General features: G+C 36.0%; 1 protein-coding gene across 1 annotated transcript in view; it reads left to right on the forward strand.

Moving 5' to 3' along the window:
• The window catches only part of FCHO2 (FCH and mu domain containing endocytic adaptor 2), a 169,438-nt gene that overhangs the window by 127,242 nt on the left and 17,351 nt on the right, over nucleotides 1–24,845 (forward strand). The window contains exons 14-21 of the mRNA XM_047729321.1: nucleotides 238–262; nucleotides 2,220–2,262; nucleotides 4,447–4,541; nucleotides 8,742–8,845; nucleotides 13,574–13,703; nucleotides 18,213–18,324; nucleotides 21,622–21,777; nucleotides 22,120–22,252. Coding sequence (XP_047585277.1) covers nucleotides 238–262; nucleotides 2,220–2,262; nucleotides 4,447–4,541; nucleotides 8,742–8,845; nucleotides 13,574–13,703; nucleotides 18,213–18,324; nucleotides 21,622–21,777; nucleotides 22,120–22,252 — 798 coding nt within the window. The remainder of the gene's footprint in view (nucleotides 1–237; nucleotides 263–2,219; nucleotides 2,263–4,446; nucleotides 4,542–8,741; nucleotides 8,846–13,573; nucleotides 13,704–18,212; nucleotides 18,325–21,621; nucleotides 21,778–22,119; nucleotides 22,253–24,845) is intronic.

Raw genomic sequence — 24,845 nt, forward strand, 5'->3', positions numbered from 1 at the left:
TAGATATACTAAAAACAACTTACAATTAGGTCTCCATTAATATTTTATGAAGTCAGGGTGCCTGGCTGGCTCAGTCTGTTAGAGCATGCAACTCTTGATCTCAGCATCCTGAGTTCAAAAACTGTGTTGGGCATGAAACATACTTTTTAAAAAAACAAAAAAAAATTTTTTTTTACCAAGTATTTCATTACCATATTCTTTGTTTAATGACACTTAGTGTTTGAATTTCTGTTTTAGGTGCAGATGAATCGGAATTCTTCTAGTAAGTTTAACATTTAAATTGGTTATTTTATGTCTATGAAAATGTATCAGGCAGGGGCACCTGGGTGGCTCAGTTGGTTAAGCATCTGCCTTTGGCTCAGGTCATGATTCCAGGGTCCTGTGATTGAGCCCCAGGTTGGGCTCCCTGCTCAATGGGGAGCCTGTTTCTCCCTCTCCCTCTGCTGCTCCCCCTGCTTGTGCACGTGAGAGCGCGCGCTCTCTCTCTGTTAAATAAATAAATAAAATTTAAAAAAAATTATCAGGCAGTTTGCTAAGCTTATTGTAGCCTTACATATGTATTTAGTTAGAGAAATAAATGGTTTGTTCTCATCACAGCTGTTAACAACAGACTAGAAGGATACTAACTTTAAACAGAAGACAAAGTAGGTATATTATTTCTTTTATCATTTAGACATGCCTTCAAGTTTAATACTTGGCTACAACATTTCTCAGAAATCAACAAAGCCAAAGAGTAGCTTCTTTTTAACAACGTTTAAAACTGTTTTAACTGGCATAACTCTGCCTCATGAGCCAGAAGGCATTATGAGATGAGTAAGTTTTAGCTTTACGTACTTATAAGTCATATCACAATTGCAATTTGTATTACATGGGTTTTTTTTTTAGTATAGTAACTTAATTATACTAAAAAATTGGGTGGATGCTGACATCTTCTGCAGCATCATGCATTAAACATAGCAAAGGTGGGAAAAAGTAAAATTGAGGCAGCCTACTCAAAAGTTATGCAATTTTGTAAACACAAGCCTTAATAAAGATAATACCAATCCTATTAAAAATTCTAGCACAGTTAGGGGCACCTGTGTGGCTCAGTGGGCTAAGTATCTGCCTTTGGCTCAGGTCATGATCTCAGGATCCTGGGGTCAAGCCTCAGGTTGGGCTCCCTGCAAGGTGGGGAACCTGCTTTTCTCTGTTCCTCTGCCCATCCCCCCCTCCAATTCTCTCTTTCAAACTCTCTTTCAAATCAAATAAAAAAAAAAAATTCTAGCACTATTGACAAGACCTATTAAATGCATAATAAGTACCAAACGAAAAGTAAGATTTTAATTTTAAAAAAGAAATGATAAGTAGCTTGATACAGGGATACCAGGAAAATGAGGATGAAAGTGGGCTGCTTTTATGCAGTTACTTACATAAGGGCAGATTGCAGAAACATGGAGGTGAACAGCGCAATAGGTACTTTGGGCCAGAGGGCCAACGTGAGCTCAGTGGGACTGTGTGGTATGAAGGGGCATCCTGTACAGTGTGGTATTCCTCATAGTTTGCTGCACTTATCCATGTTGGTGTGTTTCATTTACCAGCTATTGGTTGGTGATCTAAGACATTAAGGTGCAGGGAAATTTGCTTACGAACCGACCTTTTACACATTACTGATTCTCTTTACTCTGTGTACAGTTGCTAATGAAATGATTCACATTACCAATGCACAAAGGGAGCAAAACAGTCTATCTTATAAAGACTTGTTCTAGGTTCCTATAAAATTTTTTCAAGATACAGTATCCTTCAAGAATAACTATTTTGGTCAATATATAATAATATTCTTAGAACCTGAAAAATGCTTTCATTATTCACCAGTTCTTGAGTAATACTTAAGTATTTCAATATATGTTCTAACTTTTATATTTCTAGCCCGTCTTTCTCTGGTCTGAACAGCAGTTTTATTCTCATGACTATGATAGTTTCATTGATTTAAGTAATTTCTTACCAAAGATGTTAGAAGAAATGAGGACACAGCAGAAATTCAGCTATTATTTTGATATTCTCAGGTGATACTCTTAGCATGTTAGAAAACTTGTTAAAGTCTTATTTTTCCTTTTCTCCATAATTTAAGAAACTGCTATCAATTCCACAATTTTTAAATTGTTCATAGTAAAAAGTTATGTTTCGCTTAACATTTAAATTTCAGATTATGAATTTTTTCATATTTTGGTTTTTTTAATTAGGTGAAGAGTTAACAAAATCAAAGCCATGTGCTGCTTCCAATGAGTAAGTTTCACAGTTAAATTTTATTTTTAAATAGACTATTTTTAGAGCAGTTTTAGGTTCATAGCAAAATTGAGGGGAAGCTACAGAGGTTTTGCATATATATTCACTGCCCCCATATATGCCCAGCCTCCTTCACTATCAGAATCCCCATGAGAGTAACATTTGTTAGAATTGATGAACCTGCACTGACACATCATTGTCACCCAAAGTCTGTGGTTTACATTAGGATTCACTCTTGTTCTTGTATATCCTATGAGTTTTGACAAATGGGTAAGGACATGTGTCTCTACCATTATGGTGTCATACAGAGTACAACTGCACTAAAAATCCTGTGTCCTCTACCTGCTCATCCTTACCTTTTACTGTGTTTAGAATTAAATATCATTCTTTTGTCCTTTTTTCCTAGAGAGTTTTATTATCTTTGTAGTTTCATTTGGCATGTTGGTAATCATCCTCTTTTCTGAGCTGTCAAACACTCTGTGGAGTTTCTAGTTGTTTTAAATTCTCATTTGATACTATTTATAATTTAAAAAAAAAATCCTTATACAGTTGTATTTGGCCTTGGTGACTTTGCTACTTCTAAATAAAGCTAGGATCCCAAGTTAACACATGTCTGTATTTCAACTAGTTATTCTCATGGGAATTTTCTCACTTTCTTCTATCAGTTTTGGCTGTGATCATGTAAAATAGACTGTCCTTTTCATGAACTTCAAAACAAGGAAATGTCTCAGTTAACTTAAAAAGGCTAGCTAACTCTTTTTAAAAAGAAAAAAAGATGTTTTAAGCCAGTGTTTCATGGGTCCTCTTTCATTTCAGTATCTGTCAATAAGAATACATTCTTTTAATTTCTTTTCTGCTTAAGTAAAAGTGTAGGCTTCATTAAATGGATAGTTTAAAATTATTTGATACTTTGAAAGCTAGGCACTAATGGAACACATTGGTGGTATTCATTTATCATTTTTAAAGATAAGTTCAGTGTTTAAAAATTTTGTTTTTAGTAACTTATGCAATCATGATTTTAGGTTTTATATATAAGATGCCGTGTGCTTTCATGTAGGTGCATGTTGAGATACTAGATACATGCTTATAGGTAATTGTACCATTTTCTCTGAAATGAGCCTGCTTTCTAAGATTTAAAAACACTGTATTAAATAATGGTAGTTTGAGACATTAAAATATTATTTTAATGGGATTAATCTTTTTAACACTTTATATATAAATTTTACTTGTTAGTCATAGCTCAGTAAAGCTGGAAATAATTTAAGAGGCGGTGGCAAAGTTCAGGTACTTCAGGATTTTAGAGGTTAGACATTTTAAAAGCTTATGACTAAAATGAAAGAGAAACATTCATATAAAAGTTTTTATTAAAAAGAGCTAGAAGTTGAATCCTGAGAGAAATTAGTCCAGTAGATTTCAAGGGGTCATTGGAGGGAACTCTTTGGTTACACAGCATGTTGAGATTTTTGAAACTTGAAAGTTGATGCTCTTGATGATTTGTCCACAGTCTTGAATGACCTCTCACAAAAAGAGGTACATGATCCAAACGTTTCACTAGACTGCCTCAATAGCCCAGGCTGTGGATTGTCTAGGGAGAAGTCCTGCCCTTCTATGACCTACTATAGTAATCAGACCTTTGAAGATTATATCAAGCTGTTGGGCTTACTTCTGTACTTGACAGTTTAAGAGATGAAAGAATAGAGTAAAAGATTCTTTTAAAAGTACTTAACTCTGATGTTAAAAATTTCTGCCTGATTTTCTCTGTATGATTTGGTGCTAGGTTTCAATGAGCAGACCTGACACTACTGTAGAATTAAGTACCTTTGTGTCCTTGGGCAGTTCATTTAGGCTCCAGGGGACTGCTTTTCTTCCTTTGTAAAGCTGAAATGATTTCTGTTCTTATAGCCCCAAAACCAGAGTATAACAAGGTGTGATTGGTGCAGATTAATCTTCTCTACTGCCTCCTACCAATTTTACATGTTACTGGAGGTTCTGCTTATAGTAATTTAAAAAAAGTTTTAATTTAAACCAATATTTGTTAAGTTTCTTCACACAATCCATTGACAGAATAGCCAACCATTAAATGCTATGTATTTAGCTGTACAATTCTGTGAGATAAAATGACTAAATTTTATACTAATAAAATATTCCTTTGTTAAAATCTTTATTTTTAAAATGTTATGGCAGGAAAGGGACCAGCGATTTACTTGCTTGGGATCCCCTGTTTGGACCATCTCTTGATTCATCTTCTTCAGCTTCATTAACTTCGTCGTCGTCATCAGGTAATGTATATATGTATATGTGTGTGTGTGTGTGTGTGTGTGTATATATATATTTAAACTGAGGGATTCATTAGTTACTTTTCTCCTTATTGATTTATTCATCACTTTTGTGTTATACTTAATGGTCAAAAATATTCTTATCTTCTCATATTGCCAGATAAAGTGATTTTATGCTAGTTAACTTAGCTGAAAGATCCTATGGCTTAAACAAAATTTTATGGCACACCATTTTTTTTTTTCATTTTTGTATTTTCATGAATCATTCCCTTTTCAATGCCCAAATAATTCTCACTGTTCTTAGATAATTCCACTGTATAAATGTTCATTAATGTAATCCATCTTTTCTTACCAGATATTTGAGTTGCATCCAGTTTTCTAGTATTATGAACATCCATGGATAGAATTTCGTGAACATGTCGTAATACCCTTATAATTTACCAGTACAACATTTGAGTCTCTAGATAACCCATTGATATTTATTGCCAAACTGCTTTCCAGAAAGGCTTTAGCACTTCCCAAACAATGTGTCAAGAAACTTGAATGCTTTTTAGATGTTGTTTTGGCAAGAATATGTTCATTTTCTCTTTTCTTCAAAATAAAAATCCCACACTAGCCAACAATCCAAGTAGGCATCAAAATGCTTGTTAATAAAACCACTGCTTGTTCAAAGCAGAGAATAAAATCCACTTATGTTGGTCTTCAAGCCTTCTCTGGGATGTCAGGAATGCTCTTCAGTATGTTGGGGTTAGGGGAGTGAGGGATTGTCGGGAGAGAATGTGAATTGATTGATTCCTGGTCACATTGCTCTGCTAGGAGTTACACATAATTCTATTTAATTTCACTTCATTAACTACTCCATGAAGTCCATTTATTGTCCCTGTTTTATGGATTAAAAAAAAAAGTAAAGTTCAGGGATGATCAGGAACTTCTCTGAGATCATTTTATACGAAATGAAGAAGCATTGATTCAAACCTGGATCTTACTAATTTTTCAAGTCTTCTTCTTTTCATTGCACTCTGACATATTAACTAAACTATAAGCCATACCCAAAACATTTTAATATTCTGTTATAAACCAATTTTTAAAAAGAAATTGTAAATGGATTGTTAGCAACCTTAATTCAGTTTGGAATTTTGGAGGAGAGTGGTCTATATTTAATATCTTAATAGACTGTATAAGGAAAGTAAGTATACAGGAAAAACTGAAGTTGTTATTATAGTCTCTGTTAGTGAAAAGTCAGAATGATGTTTTGGTATTTAGAATGAAGAGCCTTCTAAGTAGCATTTTTCAGTTGTGTTAATGTATTTTTTATGAATTGTTTTTTTCAAAATATGAATAAAAAATTTTCACATTGGTATCACAGTGGCTTTAGTTATACAGAGATTCCTTCCTAACTGCCCTTAGTTTCTTACTCTTTTTCAGCACAGTCTCTTCCTTGTCAAAAAACTTCTTGCTTTAACTCTTGGTAACTATCTCAAGGACGTTTTTTAAACCCTATCACTTTTTTTTTTTTAAATAATTTTTTTTCCTTAAAGATTTTTTTTTTTTAATTTATTTGACAGACAGATCATGAGTAGGCAGAGAGGCAGGCAGAGAGAGAGAGGAGGGAGGAGGCAGGCTCCCTGCTGTGAGCAGAGAGCCCGATTTGGGGCTCAGATCCAGGACCCTGAGATCATGACCTAAGCTGAAGGCAGAGGCTTTAACCACTGAGCCACCCAGGTGCTCCACCCCTATCACTTTTAACTTCAGATTAAAAATGATTAATTTTGTTTAGTGGCCATTTGATGTGTGGTAACTAGGAAATAAAAAGTAACAGAATGTTTTAAGTTTACTTTTGTAAGCATTTTTAAACCTTCCTATACAGTCTGAAAAATGATGAAATTATTTTATCTTCCAGAGAATGTTAGTCATGTTGAAAAGAGATGATAGTAAAAATCTCAAAAGATTTGACAGGGTGTAAAGGTGTTAGTGCTGGTGTTACTCAGCAGGAGTGCCTGACTGGCTAGTGATGAATAAGGCAGAGCAAGTCAGTGTTGGAGTTAATATAAAAAACTAGTGTAATATTTTTCAAAAGATAATTTAAGGAATTTTTGCAGATCACAAGTGGTCAGTTAATTCATGAACAGAAGAAATGGTCTACAGTAAGACTTGTCATAGGAGGGTTTATTTATATATCAGTGTTTATACTTTTACCAACTGTTAGAGTTAGCTTTTGTTCCTCTGAGAAACAGGAATAATATGGCTTATACATTTGGACCTTCAGTTTTACTCATATGTTTTTTAAGTTTCTTATGCTCATACTTATTTTCTTGGTAATAGAAAGTTTGGACTTGTGTTTTTTTGGAAAATGTATTACTACATTTTTCTAGTTTTGAGTGATTAAAATAACATTAACCTGAAACAGAAAAACTATCTGGCTACATAGATTCATACTTTTGTTTGAATTTTCTTGTTGCTTCTGGTGTTCAACTGCTTTCCCTTCTTTCACCTTAAGGAACTTAAAAGAGTGCATCAGAAACTCTTTGTCTCACACGGATTTGTTTGAGTGTATAGTAATTGAGTCTTTACTTGAAACCAGCATGTATTTGGAATTTGAAAAAAGAAAATTGTAATTATTTGAAAGAGTTGAACCTTAACAGTTCTACCAGGCTGGGTTTGTTTGGAGTCAGTCTGAATGTCATTTCGATAGGCGATTTGTCAGTATCGGTCAGTGCTGTTTTCATTGATAATGGGCCTGTCTTTAGTCTGTATGTCATAGCACAGGGAATTGTTATGGTTCTCAGGTTGGTGCACATTTCTTCCAGTGAACTGTTTAAAGTAGGAGCGCAGCATGAAAGAAATGTGCTCAGTGGAAGAAGGCAGCAGCCTTAGAATCTGCACATGGTTTCTTAGCAGCTTTATGTTGTTACCTTCAAGCAACTTGAAACCTTGCTTGTATCTATTATCCCTTCATAGAACAAGCTTTCTGAAGGATTCCATACCCCTCATGCTTTGACTTGCCTATCTCTGTGACTACCTTTTTCTTTAGGTCTTTCCCTGTTTCCTCCATTCCTTCATCAGTGACCATGGGTCCTCAGTTTTGTTTCTCCATAGATTTATACTGAGGCCTATTCATATATTTTTAACTTTGCACAGCTGCAAACTTAATGTAATGGGTTATATTTCTTCCCATCCCTATTCTTCAGTCTGAATTACAGACCCACCTTTTAGAATGAACCAGAGGGATGATTTAAACAGGGATGCCTGTGTCGCTCAGTCAGTTCAGTGTCTGCCTTCAGCTCAGGTCATGATCCCGGTCCTGGGATCAAGTCCCTCCTTGGGCTCCTTGCTCAGCAGGGAGCCTGCTTCTCCCTCTGCTGCTCCCTTTCTGACAAAATCTTAAAAAAAAGAAAAAAGATGATTTAAATTGCTTCCGTTCCTCACTCTTGTTTTGTTTATGCTAATACATTTGGTGACTTTTGATGATGTACACTTGAATTTCATTAATTAGGAATACTCAGGTTAGTGTCTGATTTATGAAGTGGCAGAACTTGCAGATGGCATTGAAAATCTGAACATTTAATTTATGTAGGATTTAGGAGCAGTGAACATTATATAGGAGTTCTATAAGGTGTTTTCTTACCAAAAATTAACTGTAGTGATTTGGGGGTATTTTTTTATAAGTAGGATATTTTTAATACTTTTAATTATCACCAGAAACTTTGCAATGTAATTCAGCTTGTAATAGGACTTTTAATTAAGGTAAGTGTTTTATTTAGACTTCATGTTACTACTTTGAAGGTGTTATTTCAAATAAGACTTGGTCTTACATTACTGTCTGTCAGTAGATATACTGGCAATAAACTATAGACCTTAGCCTTCAGTTGGTTTATTCTCTCTAGATTTATCAGATTTTATTTTTTAATGTGTGTAAAGAATTAAAACAGGAATAAGTTGCTATGTATCAGTTCTATTGAAAAGTTAATGTGTGTGTGTAAGTGTGTGTGTGTAAGTGTGTTTTTCCAGGAATATTGTTAGCTCAAGAAAAGCTTATTTGCTAGATTCCCAGTATTCCAACAAATATCTATAATTATATAAGTATTTAAAAACTCCTGAAAATGAGCTTTGACTCCTAAGAGTTCCTCTATAATAGAATGTCTTTATGTACGGATTGCTACATACTAATGATTTTCTTCAAATTCTCTTTTTCCCCCTTACCAGCCAGGCCCACAACTCCTCTTTCTGTAGGCACCATTGTCCCACCTCCAAGGCCTGCTTCCAGACCAAAGCTTACTTCAGGCAAACTCAGTGGGATTAATGAAATAGTATGTACTCAGGTGTTTTTTTTTTTTTTTTTTAAATTAAAACTGTTTGATGTAAGATGCAAATGATATTTTTTTTCTATATGCCCCATTACAGTTAAGCACTTGGAATTATCTACTGGAGTCTTAATAACTATAGAAAAGTTTTTCCAGACATTTCCTTTACTCCCTCATATTATCTCAGTGATCATATGCATGGAATAAGACATTGTTCAGGAGGAAATGAGATTCCTGAGAAAGCATATAATAAAAATATCATTCAGTATCCGTTCTTTCGCATTTAAGAAGCAATACTCATATAATTCTGCTTTAAGTCAAATGCTAAGGAAGAAATGGTGGCCGTTCTTAGGACTTAGAAGTATACTGGCAGGAAAATCCTGGAGGGCATCCAGTCCAGCTTTGTTTTATACATAAAGAAACTAGAGTTTGTTCAGGTCACTTAATTGACTTGTCAAAGTACATGTTGCTTCTAGAAAAAAGCATCAGCCTACAAAAGTTGTCAGATAATTAAAGGAGATCTACAAGTAATATTGAGTGAGCTGCTTCCCAAACCAGTCTTCTTGCCTCTCATCTCTTCTTCTGCTTTGCTTAATTTTTTACACTAATTGCCAGTATTACATTTCTAAAAGTCAAGCTTAACCTTCCTTTTCCCCAGATAGACATTTCCAGTGGTCCCCCATAATCCATATCGTTGAATGTTTTAGCTGAATGTACAAGCCTTTTATCGAGTGGCCCTCAACAACTTACGTTCTTACCTAACTGCCCAACTTTCTCCTCTTTGCAACCTGTGCTCCAGCCCTCTGAAATTTTCCAGTGTTCCCCAAACACATCATGTTCTTTTATGCACCCATGTCTTTTGCTCCCTTTACTGAAATGTCCTTCAGTTGTCTATGTAGGAAACTGGTCTCTTTTTTTTAAGATCCAGCTAAATATCATCTAGCTAAAGCCCTCTTTGATCATTACTCTTCCCAAGTAGATGTAATCATTCTCTTCCTTATACCCATATACTTTGCTCAGATTTCTTTTTAGCATACCAATTATGTTATATATTCTTTCCTTGTATATTCCCTTCACCAGACTATACCTGAGCCAGTCTCATACTTTGCATAATGCCTGTCGCATAATGAGATGTTGTTTCATAATAAATGAAAAGGCTGGAGCACCAAGTGTTGAAATGGTGACATCTTTCTCCTCTTATCCTAACGAACAGACTTCAGGAAGTGAACTCAAATACTCTAGGTACAGGCTGCCAAGGAGATGATTATTTGAGCAATACAAAAATGACTAGCTCTTATTACCATGGGATTTTTTTCCTGATTGTAAGAGATCATATAAAATTTGGGAATTAGAGAAGACACAAAATTAAAATCCCTCCATATTTCATGACCCAAAGATACCCAGTTAAACTTTTTATATATACCTTTCATTAATTTTTTGAATGCTTAAGTATTTATTCATTCACAGTAAAACATAGTTGTTAAAAATGCAAGCTTATTAGTGACTAATTACTTGAGCAACATTAGCCAAATTATATATTTGGAGTCTCTGGTTTCCTTATGGGTAAATAGGTATAAAGAAAATAGGTGGTGTGAAACTTAAATGAGTTACTATATGTAAAACATAACTTTATGGAGTGCAAATAATTGCTCAAAGTTACTGTGAATGATAAATCAAAGGTCATACCTTACATTTTTTTACTCTTCACTTGAAAATATTTGGGGGATACCTTTCTATTTCATGAATTATTCCATAGATTTCAAACTTCTTTCAAGTGGTAGAATCCTTTGTCAAATGATCTTTTAAGTTGCAAATCTATTAAGTAAATAAAAGTGGGACTTTTATACTTGAATCTTTCACCCTTTACTCCCTGCGGTAGCCTGGTAAACCTTCTAGAAACCATCCTCTGAGGGCTTCAAGGAGCACCTTTTGAAACAGCTGCAGAGCATAAATGCTCTATCTTGTGATACCACTGTCAGCATTACATTTTCTTTTTTTTTTTTTAATATTTTATTTATTTATTTGACAGAGAGAGATCACAAGTAGACAGAGAGGCAGGCAGAGAGACAGAGAGAGGGGAGCAGGCTCCCTGCTGAGCAGAGAGCCCGATGCGGGACTCGATCCCAGGACCCTGAGATCATGACCTGAGCCGAAGGCAGAGGCTTAACCCACTGAGCCACCCAGGCGCCCTCAGCATTACATTTTCAAAGGTTTTAGAGATGTGATTATTTGACATTTAGTTTATATGTAAATTTTCATTATTCAGCGTTGTCTTAATGATTTCATTATAAACAATGTTTTAATGAATATCCTTTTATTTACTTCTTTGCAGACATGATTAACTTAGTAAAAAAATTCAAGGTAAAATTCATGGACTAAAGACACATTTTTAAGACTCTTGATGATTTTTATTGCTGTCTTGCCCACCAGGAAGGTTATGCTGATTTGAATTCTCTTCAGCTGTACATCAGAGTGCTCTTTTCCTTGCATGCTTGTGTGTGCACTTTTCTGGGTAGACTAAATGTTCACAGGGTCTGTAATCACACCCTTTCACATTCCTATAGTGAATGCCTCATTGTTCTAGAGCAGTTGTTTTCAAAGTTTGTTCTCCAGACTAGCAGCAGCATTACCATCACCGAGGATCTTGGTAAAAATGTAGTTTCTGTGGCTCTAACCCCAGCCACATCAGAAATGTTGTCAAGTGGCCCCCCGAGTGATTCTGATGCATGTTTGGGTTTAAGAACTGCTGTTCTTTTTTTTTTTTTTTTTTTGATGGAGAGAGAGATCACAAGCAGGCAGAGAGAGAGGAAGGGAAGCAGGCTCCCTGCTGAGCAGACAGCCCGATGTGGGGCTCGATCCCAGGACTCTGGGACTCCGGGACTCCGGGACCATGACCTGAGCTGAAGGCAGAGGCTTTAACCCACTGAGCCACCCAGGTGCCCCTAAGAACTGCTGTTCTTAAGTAGTGCTATTCAATAGAAATACCATGCAGTAACACATATAAAGTTTCATAGTAGCCACATTAAAAAAGGAAAAACAGTGAAATTAACTTTAATTTACTCATCACATTTAAAAAAATCAATTTATAATGTAAGCAGTATAAAGAGTGAGAATATCTTTTCTGTTTGTGTGTGCTAAGTCTTCAAAATCTGTGTATTTATACTTAAAGCTCACCTCACATTTGGACTAGCCACATTTCAAGTGCTAGTGGCTACTGTATTGGACAGTGCCATAAACCACTTGAAAAAATGGGTGTGGTTTTGTCTTTTCCTAAAAAATTACAAAGTACACATTCTAAATTGTAAATTATAAAAATGTAATGACATGACATTGGTCATGAGGCCATGTTGCTACAGAGAAATTTCCCCCACAGTAGTTGATCAAGTGTTTTTTTCTAAGCTTGCAGGTTTTAGATTAGCTGTTGAATTATTATGTGTTTGGCCTCATGCCATGCACTACTTCCATCTGTATACATAGGGAGCTGCAGTTTCAACCTTACTATATTTTTTCAGTCTATTAGTCATCATTATCAGGTCATCAGAAAGCCATTCTCTGGAACCAATAGTTGAAAAATAGTTAATTGCGGGAGTAGGGGTTTACTTAGTATAAAACAGTTTGGATGGGATCTAATTTTTATGTAAGTGTGTATCTGTAAGTGTATATTCATAAAATCAAGAGTTCACCAATTTCAGTGTGTGAATGCTTATAAAGGGTTTTGGTTTTGCCATTTGTTTTTCATGTCCTTCAGTCAATTGAGGACAGGAACAGTATCTTTTCATCGCTTTGTACGTAGTTCATAACCCATGACACATAGTAGGCACTAGAGAAGTACTGTTTTCACTTAATACTTTTACAGGCAGGAAAATGTTATTTTTAAATAAGGAAAATATGCCTTATTTTAAAAAATGAAATCCCTGAGGAAGTGTTGCTCATCTATTATTGGAACACTTAGGAATATGAAATGGAAAAACCATTTCTCCAGGTAAAAGAAATGAACTGAAGTTCTATTTTTGTATTGTTTTTATGTTTAGAAGAGTGGGAAGGCAGTAGAATTAAGATTTTCTCAAACCTCTTTTATGGGGTAAACTGTCTCAATAAAGAACATTACAAGGAATTATAAAGGGAAAATGGACATATATGTAAAAACCAAAAGCAAAGGGCAAACAAGATTTAGGGGTTGCAGAAAATAAAGCAAAGGATTAGTGAAAGCTCAGGTTATACTAAGCCCTCCCGAAACTAAATCAGAGGAAGCTAGCAAAGACAACTATAAAAGGCGCAAAATGCCAATCTTATTTTTATCAATTTAAAAAATTTTTTTCTTTCTTCTAAGGCTCATCCATTCATTGCTGACAAGGGTACAAATAAATACTCTCTCACATTTATAGGCAGTAAAGTGAATAATCCTTTTGGGAAGCAGTTTGGCAGTATGTATGAAAAGCCTTCATACTGTTTAAACTTATAGTTTAACTTCTGAGAATCTGTCTTAAACATACTTTTTGAAATGGAGAAAATATTCTATGTATAAAGGTTCTCTCAACAGCATTATTTTAAAATAGCCTTCTCAGCCTTTAATCTCCTCTTGAAAATGATTTGACTTACGGCATTTGTTTTTAGTTATAAGAAACAATAAATTTGGTTTAGTATATTAAACTTAATTTTACCTGATACCTACAAATCTTGCCTTATAAGGAAGAACTGTTTTAGCATTTTGGTAAATAACTTTTTGTTTTTAAGCCCAGGCCATTCAGCCCACCTATAACTTCCAATACCAGCCCACCTCCTGCAGCTCCTTTAGCCCGGGCAGAAAGTTCTTCCTCTATCTCATCTTCAGCTTCATTAAGTGCTGCCAACACTCCAACAGTAGGTAAGTGATTATCAGAGATTACTTGTGATAGTCAGCATTCCAAGAATGGTCAGACTGAATTTTATTTTTAATGAGCTGATGAATAATTTAACATTACAAATTTTGATTTTTTGGAAAACACAGCTGGCATTATCAGACTAACCACGTTTTCCTTTCTGTTACACAGTTTCTATTATTTGAATAGGAGGCCTTTTTTTTTTTTTTTAACACTAAGAGTATATCAAATTTATAAACTACTGACCAAATAGTTGAAGGCGAAATATAATGCAGTCCTTTCTCATATGAAGTGATACTGGCATTCCTCAGTTTTTATTTTAATAATGATTCAACTTAAGAAAGGAGTTTTGTGCTTGCAATTAAGTATTTCTACAAGAATTTAAATCATGAAGATCTAAAAGTAGTGGATGTTAAGAGTACAGGCGTATAAACCTAGATCCCACCAAATAAATCTAGTATTATATTGCATCTAGATTTGCTCAAGACATTTTTCTGTCTTCACTTCTAGCTTTTTTCTACAAATTCTTGTTTTCTTGACCACCGTTAATAAAGCAAAAAGCCACTTAAAGCTGCTGTTATGGGAGTGACAGCTTCCTATCAAAATTAGAACAGTTCCTACTGCTGCTTCTAAGTAATAATGAGTCTATCTTTGATATTGCCAATCACTGATGCACACAACTCAGCATAATTCAGTAGTTCTCAAAGGGTGATCCTTGTACCTGCACCATCTGTCTGCATCACCTGGAAGCTTACTAGAGACAGAGACCTTTCAATCCCAGACTGGAGTGGGGCTAGCAGTTTTTGAATGGGCCTTCCAGGTGATTGTGATGCATGCTAAGTTTGAGAATAATAGCCCTATTTTAAGCAGATTTAATTATATCCAGTTTGATTTGTTAAAACTCAGAAAGGAGAGAAGTGCATTTTCTAAGTGTGGCCATTGTAAAAATGACATAATATAGGTTAATGGAAGTTTAAAAGTTACTTGATTTTTTACATGTCCAAACATGATGTTACCATCCTATTTTATATACCTTTATGAGCATATAATTTTTTCCTATCTTTTACTTTCAGGTAGAGTACATCTAGTAAGTTTTTCTTTTTGCTGTATTTAGCACTTTATTCATGTATTTTCTTTGTATATGTGTTTTTATTAATTTGGGTTTTTGCAGACTGTTTTAGTCATAAAAAAACACAGATGGGTCCTTTAAAAGTTAGGTGGTCTGGGTAACCAAAATTTGGTTTAGTTCTCTATTTCTCTAGGTTATTTAGAAGGATTTCAATTTGTGATGGAAATTATTTTGATTGAGTAGGTACATATTTGTTTTAGTTTGGGCCAGTGCCCGCAATAGGAAAACCACAGGTAGGTGATAGCTATTACACTGACAGGTGGGATGTAATGTGGATTTTGTACAACAAGGCACTTTAAATCTACCGTAAAAGTAGAGGTGTTTTTTTTTTTTTATTACAATGCTTATTCAGCTCTGTTTAAGGTTTTGATTCTTCTTGAAAATATTTTTTTCCTGCAATATTTTGTATTTAAATATGATAGAAGATGATAATTTGATTGGGACACTCTCTGAAATTGAAAAGCACTGTGAGACTTCACAAGGTACTGTATCAGAAGCAATATATGTGTTGACTAATGTTCCTAAAGTGTATCTAAATACTTTGTTACCTCATTTTTCCTTTTCAGCAATGTATCCTGTCTCAGAAGTCAAGAATAACTCTAAGGTTTAACTTTCTCGATTTTGTACTAATTATGTCCGGTTGCTCTACAGATCTATTGATATCAGCTCCCCACTTTTAAAAACCTATAGTGTTTTTGTATTGCCCTCCATCTGCTTGCTTTTCTTTCCTCCTCAACATTAAGAACTGTCCATAAATCTTACTGCTAAAGGTGTCAGAACCATAGAAGAAGTGATGAGAAAAGAAGCAGAAAAACTATGTCAGTTTAAAAAATGGTAATACCTCAACTATCGGAGCAAAGGCTGTCCTAGGAAAGCCATTCATATTGTGAGGTGAGGTATAAAGGTAGCTAATAATTGGGAGTGTTTTTTAATCCTGAGCCGAGAGGAATTCCACAAAATTATTCATTGATTGTTATAGGAAGATACTTCTTACTTCAATTTTATAAGCTCTCTGCATTTTCAAGATATACGGTTGTTTAAATATAAAACAATGACTCCAAAATTAGAACCCATGATATCCTTCTAAAGAATACAAGGAATTTATTTCTAAGAAATGATTTATTCTGAATAGTACTTTATAAATTAGACTCCTTTGCTATGTGAAGGACTTGGTTACATATGTCCCATGTCGAACATTTTTTTTTGAACTGTGCATGTGCAGTATGACCTTGAAAGGAAAAGAATAGGAAGTACTAAAGAGGATATGCCAAGATGTTAAATGTATTTTGAGTTTTTTCCCCTACTGTTCAGTGTTTTTTTTCCTACTTGCCAGTGTTTCAGTAATGGACTTAAAATTTAGAGGGACTGTTTCAAGAATTCTCAATTTATATGCCCAAATTGGATAACTGAAAATAATAACATGTAGGTTTCTTTTGATTTTGTCAAAGTAGGAACAACATTAATGTTACCCATGACTGTGTAAATCTCCATTTGTTGTAGGTGGTTTAAGGGAAAAGATTAAATTCACAGTTGAGAATATAGTTTTGTTTAGTAAACAATATAATAGCTTTCGCCTTCCTCTGAAAAATATAATTTTCTGAATTTCTGGTGACCCTGTAGTTTAGAATATATATATATTTTTAAAAGTTTACTGTTTGCATAGTTGTATTCAGTTAATCTATACTTAATCTGCTTTTTTCCCCTCGACATTTCTTATGCACATATCTGGAATTTCTGCCTTTTGATCAGCCCCTTATCTTTCATTTAATAATCTCTCACCTGATCCAGAATTGAATCCCTGACAACAGACATTTTTCTCTTCATTCCAGGATCCACTCTGTGTTCAGAGTGATCTTTAGTAAATGAAAAATATAGCCATGTTTCTCTTAAACATTTTTAGTGGTTTTAGTGCCATAAAGATAAAATTAAAGGTCCTCCATGCTGTGATCTGGGCCTTAAACATTTCTCTAGACACATTTCCATCTCTTCTCATCTTTCTAGTCATCCCTCATTGACCAAGTATGCTCATGCTTTGTAAAACTACTTTTGGTTCCAAAAGACAGCATTTTTTTTCATGCCACCTTAGTGCTGGACACATGTTAGAGTTAGTAAATAGTAGCTGTTGTGATTTTTTTTTTGAGATTTTTATATTACTCAGTTTTAAATTTCATATGAAATTAAGTTTTTCTTTTTTTTCTTTAAACAGTCGGGGGGTGGGGGCAGTTACTTTTCCCATTGGCCTAGAAGCAGTTCTTATTTTTCATCCCTGAGCTATTTTTTTTTTTTAACTATGAAGAACTTTCTAAGGCATAATTCCTTCAGAATATTAAATACCACCAAATCTTCTTAGCTGTTAAAGCTAACAAAAGATCTGTTTGTAGAATCGCAGTGTCACTTGTGAGGCAGAGAGTACTGATTTTTGTCAGAACTAGTATTTAGGTATTTCAGAAGTAACACAGATTTATAGACCAAAAGCATACATCCAAATTTCTGAGACATCTGTTGACCTAGATTGTTCATTCTTGAGAGAAAAACTGAATAAACTGTATTATTGGCTTTTTTAAAGAAATTTCATCATTTATTGTATATTAAATAAAATGCTCCACTTGCCAATCAGTAGCAGTAGTGGTAAGGTTTAACAGGAAGAGTACCTTTGTCCAGAAAGGCAGTCAACTATTTTGAGGAATTTTCCTATTATAAAATAAACCTGAAACTTTACTTAGGTTAAAGAAAAAAACAAACCTGTACACATGTATAGATTAAATTTGTTTACTTGAAAATAATGTTTATATGAGTTGACTTTAAAGGTATATAAACTAAGTAAGTAAACTTTATATCAGGAATGTTATAAAAAATAACATTATTAATCCCATTTGTCAAGGTAAGGAAATAAAATGTAAGCATTAGACAAAGAAGAAGTAAAAATTGTAATGAGTAGTGTATCATTTAGAAATAGCTGATGTATGGAAGTAGCTGAAATACAAAAACCCAGTTTAATGCCCTGCTGTATGTGATTGGTAGAACCGGAAACAATTTAGTATCTGAAGGGTTGTGAAGAAATGTTTTACTAATTTTAGTTGTTCAGGGGAACGGCTTTTCCTTCTGATACTTCTTAACCAAAATGTTCAGTGTCCTTTCATTTAAAAGAAGTCAGTGTGACATGTTTTCCTGATTTTTTTTTTTTTTTTTTTTTTTTTTTTGGTCCTCTGTATTATGTTTCAATGTGTTCTGTGCTCTATTTCTTAACCTCCAGATTTACACATGGGCCATCAGTGGAACCAGTAATAGAGTCATTTGTGACAAGCTAACATTATGAATTTACCTATCTTGTTATTTTATAAATGTCTTTCTGTAGGATTTAACAAATGAATTGTATGTATTCTAGGTGTGTCACGAGGTCCCAGCCCTGTCAGCCTTGGAAATCAAGACACCTTACCTGTGGCAGTTGCCCTCACAGAATCTGTTAATGCCTATTTTAAAGGAGCAGATCCCACCAAGTTAGTTTTAAAAAGATATGTGTGTGTGTGTGTGTGTGTGTGTGTGTGTGCGCGCGCGCGCGTGCATTTAGTAGAGAGAGGGCCTAGTGGTAAATTTTCAGTTATGTTTTGATTCTGTAATAGAGTTTTCTGTTTCTTATTTACCTGCCTTTTTTGCTATCAAATATAGTCATTTAGCAATTGTCTTTCTTAAAAAACAAACAAAAAATCACTATAATCAGCAGTAGTAATGGCTTTTTCCCCCCAGTTTATTTATATTCTTCCCCAGGGTTTATGACCATTATGACCCATCTGTTGTTTGACATAACTGTAGAGCAGGATGATGGCAGATGACTAGAAGGGGATAGAACTCTGAATCTTGGCTTAATGTATATCTTTGGCAAAATGTTATGTTTGCCAGAGACCTAGAATATGTGTCTCATTTTTTTTTTTTAAGATTTTATTTATTTATTTGACAGAGAGAGAGATTACAAGCAGGCAGAGAGAGACGGGGAAGCAGGCTCCCTGCTGAGCAGAGAGCCTGATGTGGGCTTGATCCCAGGACCCCAGGACCACGACGTGAGCTGAAGGCAGAGGCCTAACCCACTGAGCCACCCAAGTGCCTCTATATGTCTCATTTTTAAGACTCTTGTCAAGGAGTCAGTTTAACCCCCTTCTTTTAAGAAAAGATTTTGATGAATGATCACCCCTACCTTTTGTGTATAAAACATATATTCAACATATATTCATTCATTCATCAAATATTTGAGTGCTTACTATGTGTAAGCACTCGTGCAAGAAGCAGCTTGTTAGTATTCTCTTATGGTAATACAAACCTTTTAGAGTAGAACTTTGTTTTCTTTAGTGAAGTATCCTCCACACTTGAGTACTTGATGGATAATTATATGTTGAACAACATGTAAGGTAATGGTATTGATGTGTGCTATGAAGAAAAATAAACTAGGGTAGGAAGAGACAAAAGTTACAGTAGAGGGCTACTTTTTTTTTTTTAAGATAACCTTTTTGATGTTAAATTTAAGGAGATGTTTCAAAGACATTGTGGAGCAAACCATGCAGATGTGTGAGGGAAGAGCATTCCAGTGAGTGTAAAAGGCTGAGATAGAAGCATGTTTGGCATATCTGATGAACAACAAAGAGATTATCATGTCACTAAGTTGGAGTTAGCAAGGGAGTAGTCAAAGATAAGTCCTTAGAGGGGCCAGATCAGGTTGGGAATTATAGACCATGGTGAAGAGTTTGGAGTTTATTTTGAGCAAGGTCAGAAGCCAGAGAACTGATGAGGTTGCCTAGCTTTTTGAAGAAGCACTCTGGCTGCCATATAGAGAATAAACTAGAAGGAGCCAGAGTACAAACAGAGAAGATTAACTGCAGCAGTCCAGGTGAGAGATGATGGTGGCGTATATAAGGTTATTAGCTGAGGAGATCACGAATGATAATACGATATTGAATTCCTTTTGAAAACAAGGGTTGTCGAGATTTGCTAAAGGAGGAGATTGGTAGGTTTGAAGTATTTATTAAGACAACTAAATATGTGATTCTGGAGTTCAGGGAATAGGTCTTAGGTCATTAATTTGCATATAATCCTGAAAGCCACAGGCCTCAGGGAATAGAGAAGAGATCTCATGAGAACTATCGCTCCCTTCAGTGCTTTGAAAACAGGAAGATGACAATGATTTGGTAAAGGAATTTGATACAGCATGCAGCAGGAGAGGTGAGAGAACCAGTAGAGCAGTGTCCCAGAAATGAAGTGAATAAAACCCTTTCATGAAGGATGGTGTGAAGCTGTAAATGATGCTGATGATACGTCAGGAAAAATGGACCTTTGACATTCTGGAGATCATTGGTGACATTTACCAATGATTTTAGTTGAGTGTTGGAGATGAAAGCAAGTTTGGAGGGAGTTCAGGAGAAGGAGATGATGCAAATATGGCTATACTTGGAAAGAGCAAGTGTAGAAAATTTTCAAGATGTTTTGTTGCAAGTGGAAGGAGAGAGGTGGAGTGGTAACAGTGGAGAAATGATAGAATCAAAGTCAGTTTTTATTAATTTTAGTTTGTTTTTAAAGAGATACATTTTAGCATGTCTGTACACTAATTGGAAAGATCATTATTTTGGAAAAATTTGAACTTTCAGGAAAAGGTACAATTCCATGGGTAATTCTACATATCCTTTGATATGTGGAAGGAGATGAGCCTTAGTGCAGAAGCAGTGAAATTGGCCTTAAGTGCATTGACTGGTCATCTGTTGAAACAAGAGGGAAGGTATGATTACAGAGTCTAGTAGGAGTTCAGTTCTGAGGCTGTAAGTTCTTTCCTGACTTTATTTCCTCAGTATAATTTGAAGTCAATGACTGTGACTTTGGGGGAAGGAATACTGCATGTTGGAGGAGAAAGAAGATATGAGAAGAGGTAGCATTGCATAATGATGGACCAGGAAATCCCAAGAGACAAGGAAATGAGGTTTTGAAGGAATGAGTGAAAATATAGTAGGAACAGTGGATTGTGGAAGCCTTGAGGAGGTTGGAGACTTGGAGATGTGGTATTAGACAGAATGAGCCAGGAAAAGAGGAAGTGGCCATTAGAGGAGTGGGGACACTGAAATTGAGATGATGGAGGGGCTTTGGTGTGTCTGAGGTAGGCTGGAAGACAGGATCATTGGAGGTAAGGGGCTGAGAACTAGGTGAACAAAATATTAGGAGGATTATCTGTGTGGATGTTGAAATGGCTACAAATTATGATAATAGTGGTGCAGACACAGACTTGACAGTGGGCCAAGAGCTAAAATTTTCAGGGAAATGAAAGGGAATATTGAAGGTAACTTGAAAGGGATGGAATACCAAGTAGTATAGTTTGACGGTGTGGGTTACAAAGGGGGCTGGAGATTTTTTGGAAGGAAGTCGGAACAGAGAGTTAGAAGGGGCAGTGAGAAGCAAAGAAGACCTCTCCCACTGCCACTGTCAGGCCCAGGACTCTGGGGTTTTCAGGGAAGAAGACCTGCAAGTGGAGATAGTGTTAGGGAAGGAGTGTCTTTATAGGACAGCCAGGGGAATGTTTCCACAAACAAGTGGAGGAATACAAGCTTTATGCTTGCATTTGTGTTTAGAGTTTAAGTCTAAGCAAAGATGATGATATGTGCATATGCCATTTCACACAAAATCATTTTTTAAAAAATTGAAAAAATAATTGATCCATAATTATGACAGATTTTTATGTGTCCTTCTTAAACCAAGCATGTTTTAAATGGTTATTAAAACACCTTATATACACCACTTAAAATTTTCCAACTCCCTAATTTCAGGTGTATTGTGAAGATCACTGGTGACATGACAATATCATTCCCAAGTGGAATTATTAAAGTCTTCACTAGCAATCCATCTCCAGCTGTGCTGTGCTTCAGGGTGAAAAATATCAGCAGGCTAGAGCAAATTCTTCCAAATGCACAACTTGTGTTCAGGTTTGTGTACTTTTGTTTTGAGGGTAAAATTTCTATAAAACTTTTTTTTCCTTCTTTATTGAAGCAGTAATAATTGAGTTGGGTGACAACATAGCCTGCTGTTGCTTGTGTGTTTTGGGTGGTAGTGGTGGTGGTGGTAGTTGTTAAATCCTTCTCTCCTGTCCATTATCTCAGTGTTCAGGCACTGTTGTGTTCTATTCTTTATCCCCCTAACTTTAGTTTTCCATCATCCCACCTTTTGGGTTATTTCTACTAGTCTTCCCCTGGGTCACCAAATGACAATACAGAAGCAAAGGATAAAGCCAAGTTGGATAAAATAACAAATATTTCTTATGCATACAGTGATCCATCACAGTGTGATTCTAACACAAAAGATTTTTGGATGAACATGCAAGCTGTTACTGTCTACCTCAAGAAGCTATCAGAGCAAAATCCAGCTGCTTCTTACTATAATGTAGATGTATTAAAGTATCAGGTGAGTATCTTATCCTTACAAAAGTCCTAAATTAAAATAATAGAATCTCACAGATTAAATGAGTAATAGGTCATGGCCAAATGAGGTTTATTCCAGAAATTCAAGGATATTTCCTTTCCTTTTTTTTTTTTAAAGTTTTTTTTATTTATTTGACAGACGGAGATCATAAGCAGGCAGAGAGGCAGGCAGAGAGAGATGGGGGAGGGAAGCAGATTCTCTGCTGAGCAGAGAGCCCGATGCGGGGCTCCATCCCAGGACTCTGGGATCATGACCCAAGCCGAAGGCAGAGGCTTTAACCCACTGAGCCACCCAGGTGCCCCAAAGATTTTGTCAGAGAGAGAGATGGAGTACATGAGCTGCACAAGCAGGGGGAATGACAGGCAGAGGGAGAAGTATCCTCCCCACTGAGCAAGGAGCCCTGATGTGGGACTTCATCCTGACCTGAGCCGAAGGCAGACCCTTAACCAAACCAGTGAAGCCACCCAGGCATCCCTAAAGATACTTCAAAATAAACTCTGTTAAGCCAAAGTAAATAGATGATCAAATTCACAATTAATGCCTGCTTAAAATACTGAGTAAATATAAATATGTGAGTTTGTCCTTAACCTGAAAAGACCAACAGCATCAATCTTAACGAAACACATAAAGCAGTTATAAAGTCTGGAATGGCAGACACCTATTATGCTCATTAACAGTATAAGATTTTTCTGGATGTGTTAGGACAGGTAGACAAGAGAATAAAGTAAGCAGTAATAAACACTGGAAGGAAGAACCCAGATATTACTTACAAATGATATTATAGTCCTGAAAAATCCAAGGGAACCAACTCAAAAACTATTTGCTATAAGAGCTTTTAGTAAAGTGGTGAGTGTAGTGCAAGAAAGTAGTAGCTTTCTAAATAACCAGTTAGGAATTCTAATGCAGAAAAGATAATGACAACAACAAAAAGAGTAATCAGAGTTGGAGAGGTCATATAAGATGACAACCTAGGAGGATTCTGAATTCTCCTTCTAAGGACACACCAAATCTACAGCTATATCTGGAACAATTTCCTCTAAAAAAGACCTGAAAGCTACCTGAATGTTTCCTTCACATTAGCAAACAAGAAAAGGGTCACATGGAAGCATGCAGGAGAGGATGATACCCAGTCTCCCTACAAACCCCACCTCCAGCACTGCAATCCACAATCAGAAGGGAACTCACAAACCTCGAGCTTCTTCCTGAATGAAAGGTTCCTGTCCCACATCGGGCATCCCAACTTCTAAGACCTGTGCCTGAGAAAAGAGCCCCCAAAATATCTTGCTTTGGAAAGCAACAGAGCTGATGGCCGTGATACACAGGGCTATAGTGAATCTGCAAACCCTTATAAAGGGCTCTTACAGAGATTCACTCACCTTAGGGACCAGGGCAGAAGCAGCCATTCAAAAGGTACTCAGACTATATGTGAAAGAGATTCATTTGCTAATTACAAAATGTGAGCCAGTGAGGCAGGGGCCTGTATAGGGATACTCTCCAGGGATAGAGGATTAGCAAATTAGTGCTAATTTACAAAAGCTGGCAGGTGCCATATATATACACATTATTTTATTCCAGGCTTTTTTTTTTTTTTTTTAAGATTTTATTTATCTGTCAGAGAGAGAGAGTATACACAAGCAGGCAGAGAGAGGAGGAAGCAGCCCCCCCCCCCCCCCCCCCCCCCCCCCCCCGCCAAGCAAAGAGCCCAATGTGGGACTCGATCTCAGGACCCCAGGACCATGACCAGAGCCGAAGGCAGTGGCTCAACCAACCGAGCCACCCAAGCGTCCCCAGGCTTTTTTTTTTTTAAAGTTGGTACCATCCAGGGAACATAGGCTGAACAGTGTCATTTTTACACTTTCCCTCTGCCATGCTACAGCTTGCTGATACCCTCCACAAAGGAGCTTACAAACTTGTCTGGAGCCCTGGTTTTTTTCAGCTATTGCCTAGCAGACACCTGTAGATTGCCTGGTCTGGTGGTTAGCAGGTCTTATGCTTGTGGTCTTACAAGTCTATGTATATTTGCTTTCTTTAAAAGCTGCTACCTGACTGTTTGGGTTCCTTCCAGTCAGTCTCAGTGTAGGTACTGAGATTACTTCTTTTGGAATAGTGACAGGTCTTGGCACTATTGGGAGCTATTGAAAAAGAATAGGCTGCTTGGATAATCACCTAGTGTCAAGAGACAGGTAGCAGCTAGGGCAAGGTTTTTTTGTTTTTTTGTTTTTTTTAAGATTTTATTTATTTATTTGATAGAGAGAGAGATCACAAGTAGGCAGAGAGGCAGGGAGAGAGAGAGGAGGAAGCAGGCTCTCCGCCAAGCAGAGAGCCTGATGCAGGGCTTGATCCCAGGACCCTGAGACCATGACCCGAGCCTAAGGCAGAGGCTTTAACCCACTGAGCCACCCAGACGCCCCTAGGGCAAGGTTTAATGTAACAATTCATTTACATGAAGCTACTTCTTCAAGTCTAGGAAGAAGGTGGCTGTTTTATCTAATATGTAGAAACAGACAGACTTGAAGAAAATCAAGAAAAAGAATAATGTTCCTAATAAAAGAACAAGATAAAACCTCAGAAAAAA

Source organism: Lutra lutra, chromosome 5, assembly GCF_902655055.1.
Source record: "Lutra lutra chromosome 5, mLutLut1.2, whole genome shotgun sequence".
NCBI classification, from domain to species: Eukaryota; Metazoa; Chordata; class Mammalia; order Carnivora; family Mustelidae; genus Lutra; species Lutra lutra.